The sequence below is a fragment of the Phycodurus eques genome, chromosome 5 (genome assembly GCF_024500275.1).
Source record: "Phycodurus eques isolate BA_2022a chromosome 5, UOR_Pequ_1.1, whole genome shotgun sequence".
NCBI lineage: Eukaryota > Metazoa > Chordata > Actinopteri > Syngnathiformes > Syngnathidae > Phycodurus > Phycodurus eques.
In genome coordinates, this window is record NC_084529.1 from 14,443,208 (window position 1) to 14,462,921 (window position 19,714).

General features: G+C 40.1%; 1 protein-coding gene across 1 annotated transcript in view; it reads left to right on the forward strand.

Annotated features, from left to right (window-relative positions):
* The window catches only part of ldlrad3 (low density lipoprotein receptor class A domain containing 3), an 81,106-nt gene extending 61,741 nt beyond the window's left edge, over positions 1 to 19,365 (forward strand). Inside the window, exons 5-6 of the mRNA XM_061677616.1 lie at positions 13,383 to 13,770; positions 16,087 to 19,365. Of these exons, the coding sequence (XP_061533600.1) occupies positions 13,383 to 13,770; positions 16,087 to 16,258 (560 nt within the window). The 3' untranslated portion in view covers positions 16,259 to 19,365. The remainder of the gene's footprint in view (positions 1 to 13,382; positions 13,771 to 16,086) is intronic.
* The last annotated feature ends 349 nt before the right edge of the window (positions 19,366 to 19,714 follow it).

Below are 19,714 nucleotides of genomic sequence, written 5' to 3' on the forward strand. Positions count from 1 at the left end.
AATAATTCATTATTTTCATTATAACATGATCTTTGAGGACACCGATCATGTCAATGATTTCTTATAATAATTATCAACAACAATTTAACAAGGAGGGATGAAGATAAATATCAATATACAAAATTCCTAGGAAATCAATGTCCCATCAATGGAGAGCTATTTTTAGAATGGGCACACAGGTTATTCATGTGGCCCTTGTGGGCTACCTGGTGCCTTTGGGCACCATGTTGATGACATGTGTATTAGACACTTGGCGAGCTAAGTCTCACAAGATTTGCTTGACATCATGCTTTATCATAGAGTTTTTGTTTGAGTGGCACCTTTTCCTGAAAACATTTGGGTGAACTCCAAATTGTAGATCTTTGGGCCAGCTCACTTTTTGCACTTTTCTTCACTTCTGCACAACTTTTCACATCCCCAAAGTCTTGTAACATTCATTTCGCTCCTCCAAAACCATCAAGTCAGAATACTGTTTATTTAGTGCCATTGCAAAATGCTAAATTCAGACATTATTCCCACATCTGGTTGGTGCTACCTCTGTGTTATATAATTTTCACTTTTTCCCTTAGTCGTCTGTCATCCAATATCTGCCACTTTGCTACTCAGCCTGACAGACGTGTCTGTGACTCTTTTGTGACTCCTGTTTTGTCATTCTGCTTACTGTTTAGTGTCTGTTGCTACAGGCAGCAATCCATCCTGGTCTCCGTTTGAGACTGGTCTATGCCTCAGGATCCCATTTCTGCACATGTGCAAAGACCCTAAATAGATCCTATATCTTTTTTATTGGCCATCTCAATCACATCTAAGCTTGTTGGTGCATGTATCAGGCACATCTGAGCTTGATATCCAGTGTCAGGCTATCTTCCACTAACCTTTGAGCCCAAAAGAATAGTTACCATGGCAACTATGCCCATTAGACACGATAGGATGAGGCAGTAGTCAAAGCCTCATTGATCCTTAGCAACCTTTCTCCTTCAACCTCTCCAACCCAGCTCCTCAAATGAAAGGGATTTTTGGGGTGTCCTAAAGAAAAATAAATGAAACTCCCACTACTAAGATTTGAAGCCTTGAAATATGCTAAGAATAAAGCACATACTGTACAGTATCTCACAAATGTGACTACAGCCCTCACGTTTTTGTAAATATTTCTTCCATATTCTTTTCAGGGGACAACATTGAAGAAGTGACACTTTGCTACAATGTAGTCAGTGTCCAGTTTGTATAACAGTGTAAATTTACAGTCCCCTCAGAATAGCTCTGCATGTTACATGGTCATAATGTTTCAAGCTAAATACGGTTTGTTTTCGCTTTTTATGCTTCAGCTTCCCACACACAAAAACCCCTCCTAAAGCCATGTGATCATGTTCTTTCACCTTTTTTCTGTGCCTCCACTCTCCTCTTCCTACTCGATGCCAAATTCATCTATTAATTCTAGCCTATCCTCCCCCCTTCTGTCCTCTGGCCGACCACAGTAAGCTTTGACTGAGTGTAATGGTGTTTGCGATAGAAGCAAGCAATGGAGCGAACAAGTTATTACAGGACAGTTAAATAGAGGTCTCATGACGCATTACAACCCCCTTTCCCACACAAAGTACAAACCAGCAGTCAAGATATAGTCCTATGGCATTGTGGTATACATAGACACACTATGAGCATGTATATGACAGGGCACAGCAGCAGAGACATAGCATCCATCCATCAACTATTTTTTTATACTGCTCAACTGATCCAGGGTCTCGTGGTAGTTGGACCCAAAACCATCTGATAACCATCCATAATGATATTCACATCTATAAGCACTTTAGAGTCTTCATTTGAACTAATGGGCAAAAATGCAATATACTGTAATGTGATGTACATTACAACAATAGGGGGGGTTTCATGGTGCCTTCTATTCCAATTATAATCGGTTTAGAAGCCCAAACCAAATGAAAATGCTCCATATGAAAACCTCAATCAGAATCAACAGGCCGAAGCCAAATGGAATTTCATTCGGTTTCACATTGGTGGAAGATTCCTTTTGCCAAACCGATCAGAAGTAAATTGTTTTCAAGTAAACCATGAATCGGAATAGTGCCAGGCTGCGCTTTGTCTGCGCATGCTCTGTCTTGACGTTTATTTGCGATTGTCATTGTTTACACACATAAATGCGGTTGCTTCCAACCAGAGCTTGTATGCGACGGAGCTCTTGTTTTTAACTACTTGTAACTTGTTTTCATTAAACCGTTGTTTTTTCCCCCACAATATCTTTATTGAATTTTCACATGTTTTATATGACAACAACAAAGAGTAACATGAGAATAAACAGACAAACACATAAAAAAATAAAGGGCAACTCCACATTATATTACAGCGCAATAGGTGGCAATGCACCCCATTGGTCAACAAAGTTCAGTAAAGGCTCCCACACTTCTTCAAACTCCTCTGCTCTTCCTCTCATAATATAAGTCAGTCTTCCCAGTGCGAGAGTATTCGTCAAGTCGCTTATCCATTGATTCATCGATGGTACATCAATTTATTTCCAAATCAGTGCAATCAGCAATCCAAAGTCGAAGAATCCAAAGTTGATTTACTTGGGCAAAACACAAAATCTTTGGGGTAAATCCCCATCACAAAAAGTTTCGCTTGATGAGGTATGTTAATTCCGACAATATTTGACAGAACCTGCCCCACTTCCCTCCAATAATTCTGCAATGTAGAACATTCCCAGACATAGGGAAAAAGAGAACCCCGTCCTTCTAAACATTTAATACAGTTGTCTAGGACATCAAGAGACCAGTTATTCAGTTTTACAGGCGTAATATACGTTCTCATCAACCATTTGTATAAGCAGTAACCGCATTCTCGTGTTAACAGTTTGTTTCTGGGCTTTAAGGCATGCCCTGTTCCATTTTGCCTTTGTTATAACCTCCTCAAATTCAGAGTTCATGGCTGTAAACTACCAGCAGAGGATTCTTTATCACACATCACACAACATCAAAATGGAGTAGTCTAAAGCTATCAGACCCTGATACACTGTGCATTTAACACTTTCACTGTGTGAAAGTGTTAAATGTTTCAAATTCGAAAGGGGAGGTTCTGAATTAATTCATTCGTACTTTGAGGATATGAAATGTTTGAGCTGCAGATATTTAAAGAAGTGTTTTTTATGGACTTAGTATTTCTGAATAAGTTCTTCAAATGTAAGTAGTATACCGTTCACGTTCACTGTAAAATATAGCACACAAATGCATCTTGAGTGCAATAGTGATTTTGGCTGAGCTGAGTGGAGGATGATCCTTGACTTCTGTTTTTTCTACAAATTATGCTGTGATCACATTTTGGATATGGTATCCACATGCAGTACATAGAGGACATACAGTACATGAAAATAGTGTCACTATGCACAAAAACATTGTCATGTGGCCACATCCATCAGATCAACTCCAGAATTGGTCTTGTATGTAGTGATTGGATTGCTTGGCGCCAACTGTGTTGCTCACGGAATACCAGTAGGTGTTTCCTTTTTACCATATAAGCTTATAAGCTATCAAGATCTTAACTATAGTGGGAGTTTAAAAACTACTGTACTGTATGTAACTCATTTATTGTCATGTATATGTAGCAGATCTTTTTTTTCTTTACCTTTTTTTTTATTTCTGGGGCAGAGGAAACGGTTCCTTTGTGACTCAAAACTGCAGTAACAACATCATATTTGACAGACTCGTGTTGTGCTTTTCAATTAGTTTGTTAGTTAGCAGGATACTTAGGATAAGTGAAAATATATTCCCATATCAACACCTTCATCCAGAACCTGATCAAAATTATGTGTGCTTTTCGTTGGCACTAAATGTAAATTCACTCTCCACAAATTAGATTTGTGGATTTTGTTTTAATATTATTATTATTAATCCTGATTTAGTAACAATATATTTTGCACAAACTGAGCTAATTATCCTACATCTCCAGATGTATGTGTTTTGTTGTTATACTGTAGCTGATAAAAACGTGAGGCGAGTGATGGTGCAATATAGAATACCATGTACAGTGTTTGAAGCTGGTGGATTTGGATTGTATATGGGATGGACAGCAAGCTAATTGCACGAAATGAACTTTTATTAGAGCTGTGTGAGGCCAGATGGTGTGGGCTACCCCCCTCTCTTTTTAAAACTGCCTCGTGTTTCTGTGTGTATAGAAACATGTGAAATGTCTGCCTCCTAGTGGTCCTCTTCTCTTTGCATCGCTTCTCATTTCATCTCGTACAGGACATAGCACTCTGAGCCTGCCAAGTCTGTCTCTACTCCTACATCTTATATCACACAGAAGTGAGCGTAATTGTGGCAGCCGAGCTGCCAAAGGAGCCAGCAGCCCCCCACCTGTAATTAGCATCACACAAAGTGACTTTGCAATAAGGTGGAGTGTAGCTGTGACTAATTTCTATCAGCCGTTGACAGACTTGGATTAGTAAAGCCTGGAAAACTGGAGCAGAGGAAGATGATAACTAATTTCCAGCCCTTCACATTTGAGTCCTTTTAAAGAAAGTGCTTTATGAATGTGAACTAGGTCGCCAGCGTGCTGCAGGAGACACACAGCTCTTACCTGTCGGAGGAATATGCTAAAAGTAGTGGTTATCTCTATCTCCACTGTTAAATTAAGCCGCAATTAAGCCGTATGGAGTTTATTATCATCCCAAATTCCTTTTTATTTTATGTTGCGCTCTCATTCGTCCTTAATTGAGTGCGTCCTGGCAGTTGGTGGCTTGTATACATGGACAAGTAGCCAATGAGGATAAAAAAAAACACAGATTTAACTTCAGCAGCATGGTGGGTGTTGGTTGCGCTTTTACATTTAAAGCCAAAACATGTTCTGTAGGCATTTGTGGCCCCATCTCTTCCTTAATCATTACATCGAACACTGCATTGACTTTGCCAGCGAGGATGCTCACAAGCTATTGACACGTAGGGATGAAAATGTTGATCTGAAATCTTTGACAGACATTTTCCAAGTTCATTTAACAATAATGGATAGGGATGTCCTGATCCAACTTTTTCACTTCCGATCCGATACCGATATTGCAGCCTTAAATTTTGGCAGATATCGATATCGGTCCTATCCGATATCAGCGATAATCATACATACGTTACTTATTTTGTAGTATAGAATGTTAGAAAAGGCTTGATGAAGTGATATTACTCAAACAGAGAACAATAACCAGCAACAGTGGGTATGAGAAAAACTGACCCATTTATTATTAACCAATGGCTTACATTAAGTAAGAATGTACTACAATTGAATACAATAAATTCAAATTATATTAGGCAACAAGGCACTGCTTCAGTTAAACATAAGCATATTCTACATTTGAATACATTAAACAATAATAAATTAGAAAACCATGAAAAATAATCTCAATAAATAAAAATTCAAATTATACTTTTAAAGTGCAAAATAACAATTAATGTTCAATTAATGTTTTTTTTTTTTTTTTACTGTCAGTATATTGTGGGAATAGCATTTGCTTTCTCCACATGTGCAGCAATACACAAGTGCTTGATGCAACTGGGGTTTGGTTTTATTGACAATCGCTTTTCCTTGTGCACGTCTTGGCCTCTGAGGGGCAGTGTGATGCACACAATGAGATGCACTTGCAGTAACAAAGAAAGTAGAAGTCACGCTCCAATATTGTTATTATAACTGTTTATTCAGAGTTTGAAGAATATATGACAGACAGTATTGTCATATTGTCATATGTCATATGTTTTTATACAGTGTTTGTGTATCGATATTCATTATTTTGAAGGATGAGCCGCAAATTTGATGCTAATTTTTGTTAGCTCGTCAATGGTGTTTTTCATTCATTGTGTGTTAGCTTTGAGATAGCTGTTTTTGTGACCATAAAACAAAGAAAGAAGTCTGTGATGTATTTGAACATTCAGTAGGTGTAATTCTTGTTATATTGCCTGTTTGTATGCGGTTATGCAGCGTTTGTGTACCAGTATGCATTATTTTTGAGAGCTCGAAGTGCCTGATTCCGGTTCTGATTCCGGTTCCAAACGATTCTCGATTCCGATTCTTTAGGGGGCTGGGTCAAAAAATGTTTTGCATTGTTTAAATAAAGGGTTTCCAAATTTTCTTAGCAGCCGGGAGCATAGACTAAAACAAAGATTTGACTCGGTGTTCTTTATAACCAGAATCAATATCAAACCTATGAACTAAAAGGCAATGTGTGTGGAATTAACCCAGCTGACTTAATATGCGTTAATTAATGTTTCAGCTAAAAGTTAAATATAGTATTGTTAAAATTTTTATTTGGGACTGTTTTATCACGTCAAATGGTTTATATGTGCCAGTTTTAACCTGACTTCCTGTTTTCAGCTTGTAGCCTTTTATTTTGAAGGGTACACACCGGAACGCAGCATTTTGGCACGAAAAGTAACTTCACACGGTTATTATTATTTAAAACATGTTTTAATAGATGGAACGAATTGCTACAAAACGATTCCTTTCCTTACCCACCGATGAGGCACAAGGTTAATGTCTGTATTACTGTGAGACAACATATATGTGAATTTTGTCCCAATTCATTGTGTTGTAAAGTTGCTACATTGAAGTTTTAGCTCAATGTTCAGCATTTTTTTCTGTCATCGGCTCTTACGTTGGTTTAAAGACTAAAATAAATGCTAAAAACCATCAGTGGAAAAGTGCAACCAACCGTTTACCTTGTTAGCTGCCTCAATGTTGGCATTGACGTATTTTATTGTTTCACTCACCCAATTGACTGAGAGTTGACTTCACTGAAGTTCCGCGTGGCGTAGGCTGAGGCTCAGGGTGGGAGGGACCACGTCAGTCTTATACACATCATGAAAGTCTCCTTTGCACAATATAATCTTATAAGTGTTTCACTAAAGCGACGGGTCATTCATTTTAACAAACCTAAGACACACTTTTGTTCGCCTCCGCCATTGGGCACAACCACGTCTTTGTGCACGTTTTTCTTTGTTGGTGTTCGCCACTCTCTTTTTCGGGGTTGGTGGACTGTAGGCATCAAATCTTTTAAATTTAAACGATTCCGGGAGAAACGGAACATTAGTCCCGGTTCCAGTCGGTTCTCGATTCTCGATGCGCAACCCTAGACACAACTAGCAGTGAAAGGAGGACATTGAATTGATACATTCAGTGAGTTTACAAGCGATACGCACTGAACTGGTCAGAGCATTCTGCATGTCTTTTTACTGTAGAGTAAATTACCAACAGGAGGGGAACACAGTAGAAAGGGGAGAGTGAGAGGGGGAGACAATACAAGAAGACAACATGGCAAACAAAAACAACCAGTAGTGGGAGAGAGGAAGAGGCAAGGAAAGTTAAGGGGTGTATTATATGGAGAGATGTGAAAAGCAGCTCACTGGTGTAATTCAAGCGGCAGAGTAGAAAGGCTGCACCTTGCATCCTCCACCAACTCATGAAAAAAAAAAACTCATGAAAACCTCATGTATACAGTATACTCTGTGAAAGCGTATGAGAGGTGCCATGGTAGATGTTATGAGTGATGTATTAAACTGGGAAAAAATGCATAATACTCCCATTAATCCTGCCAACTTTTCTGGATTTAGAATCATTGATTGTCCCCCTCACGACAACATTAAGACCTCATTCACCAAAAAGCCTGCAATAAATGTAAATTTGACTGAAGCTACACATATTGACAATGTATATTAGAATAATTAACATTTTATTGCAGGAATAATAGGACAGCACACTGGTGTTGTACCCTCAGCACTTAGTGGGCGTTCAGTGCCTTGCTCAGGGTCACCTAACGCCATTTTCATCTCGTGTGTGTACATGCACACTTTTAGTAGGAATACTACCAACACTTGCATGGATGTGACCTGTGAGCTTTTCTTGTCTGTTTGTCATAGTGTGAAAGCCTCTGGGGAACCGCCAGGTCCAACTTTGATCTTGACAGCTGTGCGTTAAATGCATTTAGTCCAAAGTAAGCACGTTCAGATTCGCTGGAAGGCAATGTTACATTTCATGTACCATGAGCTCATCTGTCAGGTTTATATGATGAAAGCCAGTAAACTTTGTGTGTGTGCACTCTACTGTGTGTGTGTTTTATGATCACTGACTTGCAACATGCACAAGTAACCGTTAATCCAAAAATAACAGCATGTCAAGATTTTGTCTTTGATATACCTTAAACAGCATCTGATTGGGCGCCATGTGAATGACTCTTTCATGTATGTGTTGTGAATATGTATTATTGTATTATATGTTTGGTGATCTGCCCGATGACAGCTGGGATAGGCTCCAGCACGCCCGCGACCCTAGTGAGGAGAAGCGGCTCAGAAAATGGATGAATGGATGGATGTTTGGTGATCAACAGCGGCACGATGGACGACTGGTTAGAGCGTCAGCCTCACAGTTCTTAGGACCGGGGTTCAATCCCCGGCCCCGCCTGTGTGGAGTTTGCATGTTCTTCCCGTGCCTGCATGGGTTTTCTCCGGTAACTCCGGTTTCCTCCCACATCCCAAAAACATGCATGAATTGGAGACTCTAAATTGCCCGTAGGTGTGAATGTGAGTGCGAATGGTTGTTTGTTTGTATGTGCCCTGCGATTGGCTGGCAACCAGTTCAGGGTGTACCCCGCCTCCTGCCCGATGATAGCTGGGATAGGCTCCAGCACGCCCGCGACCCTAGTGAGGAGAAACGACTCAGAAAATGGATGGATGGATGGATGGATGTTTGGTGATCATACATGTTTATGCGTAAAGCAACAGTAACAACAGGGGGGATTGTTTTAAGAATCCTTTCACTCGTAGGTTTGTGTGATCTACTTGTTGTCATGATACATTCAGTTAGGCCCAGACAGAATATATAGACATTTGTTAAAATATTCATCAGAAGTTAAAGTGTGATTAACACATTCCCTGCTATTGACAGCTTCAGAAGTCAAATATCCATGTTAACTGGGAAGGCTGGTACCAGATCATGACTTTTAAACTTCAACATATAAAACACTAACCAAAGCCCGTTGGTGCTATAACATAATGTCTTGAAGCAAATATCTCATTAATTTAGCTTCTGATCACGTTTGGAAAAAACACTACGATCGATATTATAAATGACAAAGGTAAATGAGACAGACTCGCAAAAGCAATCACAGAGATTGCTATACTTATTCAACAAGCCACTGTGTTCTAAATTCAGATATAATATTACATTCGGTTCGATTCTTGGTCAGTGCTCCACTTCCCAAGCCCGGCTAAAAAAAAGAAAAAAGATGGGCGGGTAATGTCAGAAGGGCATCCAGCGTTAAAAAATAATAATAATTTAAAAAAAAAAAAACAGCCAAACAAATGATGCAAGTGACTTGCTGCGGCAACCCCTGATGGGACAGGCAGAAAGTCAGAACAACAAATTTTCATTTTCACCAAAAGTATCGGCATTAATCTGAACAGTACTCCCTATTGTATGCTGATGTATTTTCAATTACTTTCCATACCTTTTCCTCAAAATTAGCAAATCTATCTATTTTTCTTTGTTTTATGTTTAGTTTCACAGTAACCGTCAGCTGAGAGGGGAAATAAACAGCTTGAAGCTTCTTTTTGGAAGAACATTTATGAAGCAAAAAAATTGTCCGATCGACGGCTCGTATTTCGGAAAACTCGTGTATCGGGTCACTCATATCTCGAGGCACCACTGTTGTAGTTATGTCTATGATGTGCTAAAGCCATAAGAGTAGTAAGGACACATCTTTGTTCTGTGTGGGGTCTTTTACATTTAAACATTTGGTTAAGACGTAAAAATCAGAATGTGTACACCCCACTTAGTGCAATGTTCCTCTGTCATGCACTCAATGGGGTTTTGACACGCAGGCCCTCTTTTACCTCACTAAAAAACAGAGGCTGCTTCAGTTGTGTCCTTTTTTCTTTTCTTTTTTCCATTGCCTCTGTGATTTGCAACCGCCTTTCAAGCTTCTGCAGCTAATGTGCCGAGCAAGCCCCCATTGTTAATGTTACAGCACTCTGAGTTCCTTTTGTGTGTGTTTGTCTGCACTCCCAGAGAACTGCAGGGACATCTAATAGACAGACTCGGGTAACGGTGGCGAGGTGTCTCCATTTGTGCTCTTTTAAACTAGGTAATTATGGAAATTCTTCTTCGCTAAGAGTCCAATTCACAATGAATTGGTAGCATGAAGCACTGTCCAATTTTAAATCACAAGAGAGGGTGAGACAGGTCTTATTTTATTGGCTGGTGCCAGGTTCAGGAAGCGGGCGGGGGCAGCATCTGAATTACATGAGATTTAATTAAGGCACGGGCCCCCCGACTACACGCTGGTACATGAATAGGCGGCATGCCTCGCTGCTCGTTGTTGAGAATTCAACAGTATGTGTGCACACACATACATGCTCACACATTACAAAAGCCTCCCGGGCCTTCAAGGTCAGCGAGACGGAGAAAACGTGACAAAGAGTATGAAAAAAAATCACGAAATAAAAACAAGCTGTAAAAGCCTTTCCATTAATAGGTTCTTTTAACCCCTTGTAACTCATTTCCCTAAAAGTAAAACAACGGGGAAAAAAACATGTTTGCAACCTTTTTTCATTTGTTTGTTTGTATGTGCTGAGAAACCAGCTGCTGACTGTAGCTTCATGCATCCCCCCTTCTAAACCTTTGGCACAAAAGGAAATACAATTGTTTCCCATAATGTTGAATATGTCTAGTGTATGTTATATGTCGTACCTCAGTTATAATACATAGAAGCGAGCATCTCATATGGATGTATGAGTTGATTTTCTCACACACAATCCTGGTTACTAGCTCTGCTCATATTCTCAGAGGTTTATGGCATCTCAGGAGTGCTAAACGTGATACCCCTTAAGTGCTACTAATCACCCAAGACTTCAAAACACCGCAAAGGGGTTTCCTTCTTCCCAGCTTCGAGCCTCCCAAATGGAGGCATGGTCTTGCTATAGCAACCTCGAGCTATCTTGTATTGGTCATTTCCTGTCAAGCGATGTTGGCAACATCCACAAACTGTTTGCATGGTTGCTAGGCAACACAGACCACACAAAGTCATACTTGGAACTGAAACAAAGTGTACTCAGGCAATAAAGCATTACTTTCTAACAGAGACCAGAAAAAAAATATTTCATTGAGTGTTTCAAACTTTTTATGAGGGATCCAGAGGTTTGTTGTTTATAGCTTGAGCCTGAGGTACTTTTGTCATTTGAAATAAAACAGCTAATATAAAATACTCCCTCCTCATTAGCACTGCTTGCCTGCGGTGCCTTAATAAATAGAACCGAGTCCCGCTCTACCTTCTTCTTACAATTACATATTACTATCTGCCAGCAAGAAAAAGAAAATTCAATTTACAAATTTTTCACCCTGATTCAAATTCTTACAGTATCTTTCAGAGCTGTTCCCTCATTCCTATGTAGAATAATACAACCCCAATTCCAGTGAAGTTGGGACGTTGTGTTAAAAATAAATAAAAACAGAATACACTGATTTTTAAATCATGTTCAACCTATATTTAATTGAATAAACTACAAAGACAAGATATGTAATGTTCTAACTGATAAACTTAATTGTTTTTAGAAAATAATCATGAACTTAGAATTTTATGGCTGCAACACATTCCAAAAAAGCTGCGACAGGTGGCAAGAAACAAAAGAAAGTTGAGGAATGCTCATCAAACACCTGTCTGGAACATCCCACAGGTGAACAGGCTAATTGGGAACAGGTGGGTGCCATGATTGGGTATAAAAGGAGCTTCTCTGAATTGCTCAGTCATTCACAAGCAAAGCTGGGTCGAGGTTCACCACTTTGTGAACAAGTGCGAGAGAAAATAGTCAAACAGTTTAAGGACAATGTTCCTCAAATTACAATTGGAAGGAATTTAGAGATTTCATCATCTACGGTCCATAATATCATCAAAAGGTTCAGAGAATCTGGAGAAATCACTGCATGTAAGTGGCAAGGCCGAAAACCAACATTGAATGCCCGTGACCTTCGATCCCTCAGGCGGCACTGCATCAAAAACCTGCATCAATGTGTAAAGGATATCACCACATGGGCTCAGGAACACTTCAGAAAACCAATGTCAGTAAATACATTCCGGCGCTATATCTGTAAGTGCAACTTGAAACTCTACTATGCAACCCAAACCCCATTTATCAACAACACCCAGAAACGCCCCCGGCTTCTCTGGGACGGAGCCCATCTAAGATGGACTGATGCAAAGTGGAAAAGTGTTCTGTGGTCCGACGAGTCCACATTTCAAATTGTTTTTGGAAATTGTGGACGTCGTGTCCTGCGGGCCAAAGAGGAAAAGAATCATCCGGGCTGTTATGGACAGTCCGGATGATGGGGCTGTGTTAGTGCCAATGGCATGGGTAGCTTACATATCTGTGAAGGCACCATTAATGCTGAAAGGTACATACAGGTTTTGGAGAAACATATGCTGCCATCCAAGCAACGTCTTTTTCATGGACGCCCCTGCTTATTTCAGCAAGACAATGCCAAACCACATTCTGCACGTGTTATAACAGCGTAGCTTCATAGTAAAAGAGTGTGGGTACCGGACTGACCATTGAAAATGTGTTGGGCATTATGAAGCGTAAAATACAACAACGGAGACCCCGGACTGTTGAACAGCTGAAGCAGCCCTAAAAATCCAAGTTAATGATTATTTGCTAAAAACAATAAAGTTGATCAGTTTGAACATTAAATATCTTGTCTTTGTAGTGTATTCAATTAAATATAGGTTGAACATGATTTGCAAATCATTGTATTCTGTTTTTATTTGTTTTCCACAACGTCACAACTTCATTGGAATTGGGGTTGTAAGATGCAGTGCTTTCTGGCATTAGAGCAGTCCCTTCTTTTATTTCATTCATCAGCTTGGCAGCACAGTATTTTATTTTATTGTTAGGTTTCCTGAACTTCAGTAGTTTATGGAAACCCTGTTCTGGCAATGAATCTGTAACCTCGACCCTTGATCCTCGGTTACCTTCTCATATGTGCCACGCCACAAACATAGATCATGTTTTATTTGAGGTTGCTCTAATCACTTGGCCTCTGTCCTTTTTCTTTCTCTATAATAATGGATGAGGACTTAAAATTTTAACCTGGGTTTCTTGAACTGCTTTTATACCTGTTGCAAAATACTGGCATCTTTCTCCTTAAGATTACATGGAGTCCATTTTCAAATGAAGACAGTTTAGCGCTTTGGTTTAGGAGCTCCCCAATGCCTCCTTTTTCCATATCAACTTCTAAATCCAGTAGTTCTCGTCATTCTTACTTCACCCACCTTTGTGGTAAGGGACTCCTTACCACTTCATGACTTCCTACCGCCTACATCCATCCTCACTTGAAGCTTTGTCTTTCCCTTGCAGAAGCTCCTGGGCAGGACTTTGTGACATTGGACTACCGTCTGCGCTACTACCCCAGCATCACCTACGCCGTCATCGGGAGCGCCGTCATCTTCGTGTTGGTCGTAGCATTGCTGGCCCTGGTGCTTCATCACCAGAGGAAGAGGAGTGTTCTGCTTCCTGCTGGTGTAAGAGGAGCCTCTCACCACCACCACCAACCGTTGCTGCTGTCACGCTTGGTCATCTTGGATCGCGGCCACATGCATCCCAGTGATCCGGGTCTCTCTCCTGGCTCCCCTTCTCCAGCCGAGCAGTATAGCTCATCTCCTCAGATGCTGCAAATCCTGTCTGATACCCTTTGTCCTACTGCACAGACGCCTCCATCGTACTCTCAGGCTGTAATGGATGTCAGGTAACAACAACAACAACAAAACAAGCCGGTTTTCCACTGCATTGCACCTACTCTGCTCACCTTCGCTCTGCTTGTTGTTGACGGTTTTCCATTGCCAAAAAACAGGTTCTAAAAGGTACCATTTCTAGTAACAGGTCAGCTATGGTTTCAAGCGTGGCCAGCCAAGGCCATTGCCATATCTTAGTAACATTTGACACTAGACAAGATATGACAAAATTCAATGTGCCCTGTTTTCTGTGCTTTGGAGAATTTACCTATTCACAGTTGTCAGCAACATTGCAAAAATAGTCAATTTGTTTTTTGTGGCATAGGCGCTATAATCATGACTGTGAGTGCGAATGGTTGTTTGTTTGTATGTGCCCTGCGATTGGCTGGCAACCAGTTCAGGGTGTACCCCGCCTTAAACTTTTATTTCAATGCAATTAATATTTAGCTTATGTTCAGTGCACTTTATTTGTTCCTATGTTTAAGAGGAGTGTTAATGCTCAAACTGTGCATGTTACAATGGCTTACAATAATAAATACACTTTGGTGTTACTTGGATGGCACCTGATGTGAAAAGCTCTAATAATATTATTAACATAAAATAGCTAAATACCAATATGGAATATAGTACTATAACACAAGTGATGTATGTGCTTTTCTTGGTGCAAAACGCGCCACCCAAATGCCGTTTTAATTCTAAGGCTTCTGGGAAACAACGAAAGCGCCTGCAGGCTATGAGGTTATGACCCTCAACGAGAAGGTAAACCTCCTGGATATGTTAAGGAAGGCAAACACTGCGCTGCTGTACCCCACTATTATGATGTGAACGACAGTACCCGACGGACGCATATAAAATTCTGCAGTGCCATCAACACTACCATGGAGACATCTAAAACCCTTTGTCTTTATGAAGAAGCAGCAACAGCAGCTGCCTATATCACCATTTTCCTCACACCCATCGGAATAGTCACGTCTTCCTCCGAAGCACCAAAGAAAGAAGTGGAAGAGATTTAACTCCTCTGCTTTGCTCTGCAGTTATAGCTTCATCATTATCATACTGTACGGCTAATTCATCAACATCATCGGCATCTTGATCGTAATGTAATTTTCAACATCTCATTACAGTACTGCAATAAAGTTGAAAGTTTTTTTGGCGTGCACTTACTGAATTGTATGGGCTTAGCTGCAAGCCATTTATTTTTTTTAAGGGTAAAGCAATGTTGGAAGATCTTTGTAAGACTTTGAAATGACAGTCACTCGTATCTCAATGACTCACTGTAGTTATAGTTTTAACTATGAATATAGACATTTCTAAACATTTATCAATTGAATTATTTTTTTCGCTATTAATGGGAGGGCTTGATCCTGATTACTATACTTCACAATCTCTCTTTTGCTCTAGCCATGCGTAATAACAAAAATGGTCGCCTTACGCTGGCCAACAGTCACATGTTGTTTGTGTTGTTGACCACTGACCACCCAAACAGAGCCGAGAGTTCAGCCGAGTTTGCTACAGTGCAGTGGAAAAGCGATGTTAGTTTTCTGCTTAGATTTAAAGTGAGTTAAACCATGTTTGGTATTAGTATTTTCAGTTCTTATATTTATCCATCCATCCATTTTCTGAGCCGCTCCTCCTCACTAGGGTCGCGGGCGTGCTGGAGCCTATCCCAGCTGTCATCGGGCAGGAGGCGGGGTACACCCTGAACTGGTTGCCAGCCAATCGCAGGGCACATACAAACAAACAACCATTCGCACTCACATTCACACCTGCGGGCAATTTAGAGTCTCCAATAATGCATGTTTTTGGGATGTGGGAGGAAACCGGAGTGCCCGGAGAAAACCCACGCAGGCACGGGGAGAACATGCTAACTCCACACAGGCGGGACTGGGGATTGAACCCCGCTCCTCAGAACTGTGAGGCTGTGGCTCTAACCAGTCAGCCACCGTGCCGCCCTTCTTATATTTATCACGTGTAAATACAGTGGACCCCCACACGTCCGGTTCGGCACCCATATATTTGCAGATTTTTTTATTTTTTTTTTCTCCAATTTAATTCATTTATTTATTTTCTGTCTTTTTTTTTTAACCTACTTGGTGTACCCCGCTTATTGAAAAAAAGTAATTTTTTTTTCAATTGTAGTGGCCGTTAATTATTCGCGGCTTTTCGCTATTCGCAGAGGATTGGGACCGAGCCCCGCTGTGTTTAGTGTATGCATTTCCAATGAAGACATTATTTTGATCATTTGACCTTGTCACAGAACACATCTGAACTGACAAAGAAATCTTTGTGAGTTGTGCTCACGGTCATCATGTGTTTATGTTTTCCACCAGTCGGCCTCCCTGGTTTGATCTGCCGCCTCCTCCGTACCTCCCAGATGGGCAAGAAGCTTCCGAGGGCGACTTGCCCCATTATGAGAGCCCTTCCACGTCACCCACCATCAGAACTATGTCTTCAAACAGTCAGTCCAACTCAAATTCTAGACAGATGTCGGATCAGCTTTAACTACTCTCGAACTGACTGCACAAAGCAGCACATTCCACAGCACAGACCTGTCGAGAGCAGAAGACTGAGCAACTCCACTAAGCGTTCACGTCATCCTGAAAATTCGTTTTGTATCTTGGCTCCCCCTGGTGGACTTTTTTTTCTTCTTCTGCAGAGTGACATATCCTTCATTTCAGAATGAGTCATTTGTTCCTTTCAGTTGAAGTGTTTCTACATTAAGAGGTACTACCTATTTTCATAATCAGCGACCGCAGCCTTCGAGGAGTATCTCAAGTGAATTAGTAAGTGTGCCAATAAGATAATATTTTCACTGTGTGTAACAGTAAATCAAGTAAGTCCCGCTTTATGGGCTGCATCCAGCCTATGCCTATACGACGCCACACTTTTCTAGGGAACCTGTACATCCCAAAAGCCGCATCAAACCTTGTTAAATTTCATCTAGCCTTAACGATATTTCCTGGTTGTGTTAGCACGTGTTGTTACATCACAATGCGAGGCTAATGGAAAGCTTTTTCAGCATTTCGATATCCTTGATGAGAGCTTAATGACCATGCACTTGTACTGTATGCTCTTCGTCGTCATGAGTAAGATAATTCAGTGCACTTGTATAAAAATCAATAAATGGTCAAACAGCTTTATGGAAAGCCGTTCAAAAAATGTTTTATATCCTTTATGTTCAGCTTTAGGTCCATGGACTCGTATCTTCTTTGTCCTTACTAGTAGGACAACTGTCAAACTGGACTACATGGACCCCCTCGAAAATGAGATGATGCATCTTAAGGCACTATCCTTCAAATAAATGAACAAGAATATAAAGCATGATACTAGTGAGGCAAAACTGCACTAGTTTAAAACGGTGTGCTACTAGTTCTAATAGTGACATAAAATACTATTAGTTAACATATAGGGCTTCACTAGTAGTACTAGTAGTGCACTGATGTCAACTAGTTCACAGTTATGCCTCACAAGTAACATGTAGTCCTACTAGTGAGTGCAAAAGGTAATTCAATATCTTACTAGTGCGCTGAATAGTCTTACTAGTGATGACAAAGTGTGTAGTTGTATATGGACCTTAAGCTGCATATCGAATAAATACTTCAAATGGTTTTCCAGAGAAGAGGCGCATTTCAACCACAGGAAATTTCCCCAGGAACTAGAAACCTTTTGAGGACCATTGTGTGTTTGGACAACCCTCGTCAAAGATGCTCTTTCCTTCTGATATGTGACAGCATGGAGAATTTTTATTTTTTATTTTTAAGACTGAGCAGTGGTTCAGTAAGAATTTTAGGATATGGGTAGCTGTGAAGGATAGGAGTCATGTGTCTTCCAAAAATGGGAAAAGACGGCTGTGTTTAAATTAGGACCGTCTTCGCATGGCATTATGACACAGTCAGCCTTCGAATGCAGCCCCTTTAATCGGTACAGACTGTAGATAGTGTCAGCAAGACGTGGTTATAGTGTTGTTATTCTCCTCAATGGAAACACACTTTGGTAGCACTTCAGTCAAAGTCACCTTTGCATTATTTTTCTAAATAGGAGTTTTTTTCTGTTTTAAAAATCAAGCGCCTCCAAGAGAAGTATAAAACATTCGGATATATTTAACACATGACATTCAGTGATTTTTTCACATATGTGTGTTGTTGCCTTATTTGGATAAGTTAATACATGAAACAGTAAATCAATTCAAAATTAAGCTTTGGAAAAGTGCTTGTATAAAATGTGCTTCTAAAAGCAGCTAATTCATAGGTACCCATATTTGTGGTTTTAGTGTTTTTAGTGCAAAAGGACGTATTACATGCTAAGTGGCGGTTAATTTCAGGGTACTTCAAATGACTATCATAGATATTGCAACTGCATTGTTTGGAGGAAGTTTCTTTCAAAGCAATATTTGATTTTTGAGTTTCTTGTCTCACAATATTTGCTAATAGTGTGGTTGTTTTACACTATGTATCACAAATAATACATGAAGTGGACCAATTACATTTCATGAAATAGAAAATGTACTCTATAACGCAGACCCGGGTTCAAATCCGGCCCCGCCTGTGTGGAGTTTGCATGTTCTCCCCGTGCCTGCGTGGGTTTTCTCCGGGCACTCCAGTTTCCTCCCACATCCCCAAAAAAACATGCATGGTAGGTTAATCGAAGACTCTAAATTGCCCATAGATGTGAATTTGACTGTGAATGATTGTCGGTTTCTATGTGCCCTGTGATTGGCTGGCGACCGGTTCAGGGTTTACCCCGCCTCTCGCCCAGAGTCAGCTGGGATTGGCTCCAGCACGCCCGCGACCCCAGTGAGAAGAAGTGTTATGGAAAATAAATGAATGAATGTACTGTATAACGCTCCCTGCGGTTAACTAGATCATTCCTCAACAACAACAACAACAGGAAAAACTTCTCATTATTTTCAGTCTGAAGACCACTCATGTGAGAGACAAATAGCAATTAGTGTATGTACATCAGACATTATGTGATGCCTTGTGGTACCGGATATGCTACCCAGTTGGGCCTACACATTTCTTCAAGTTTGTCGAGTTGTATTTTATAACAACAAAATGTAGCAGTTTTACTACATCTTAAATCATTTTGGTGGCACCGCTGTTTGTAAAAAGGACAATGTTGTCTCTGTACCCTATCATCAAGCTATTTCCCGATTAAATGAACAGTGTTTATTTCAGTATTTAATGTAATGCCTTTATTTCAATACCCAAAAATTTGAAATTAATTATACTTTCAATCTTCCAGAAGTCAATAATAGGCAATATTGTCTGAAAATCCAAATGCTCTGGAACATCCATGTCCAATATGAAAAATGTTTCATCTGGGTCAGTTTTGCTGACTGCTAATGTAATTTACATTTCGCAACTGAAGGGGCAGCTCTGGTACAAAATAACAACAAGTACAGTTTTTCTTTCTTTTGGTGTAAATATGTGTATCTTTAATAGGGTAAATTTGTCAGTAGTGCTACTGTGGTTCAGTGACATGAATAATGAAGGATCTGTTTTCATGTGTTTGTCGCGTGTCCTTCTGTTTGCTTCAATCCTGTCAATAAAAAAAAATGGTTTTGTTTGTAATACAAGACACGTTTGTATAACAAAACAGAACTCAACCAAGGCAATGAATTTGAAGTTTTTTGTTGTTGTTTTTTCACACCAAAGGAACAAACATGTGTCACAATACTGTATGTGCACTTTTGCAGTGTAACAATTTGAAAGATGGCGCTCTGCTGCAACTAAAAGCATTTCTCAGGACAGGATTTTTGTTCCCATTAATTTAAATTAGATCATTTTTGAATCCTCAAATCCCCTGTATGTGTCAGAGTTGTTTTGTGGACCCTGTAGGTTAACATAATGTACAATTCTGATCTTTAGAATATGACTACATTTTACAAAACATGCTACATTTATTCTTATTACAAGCAATGTAAAGTCCTTTAACGACCTGATGGATGTTCTTCGG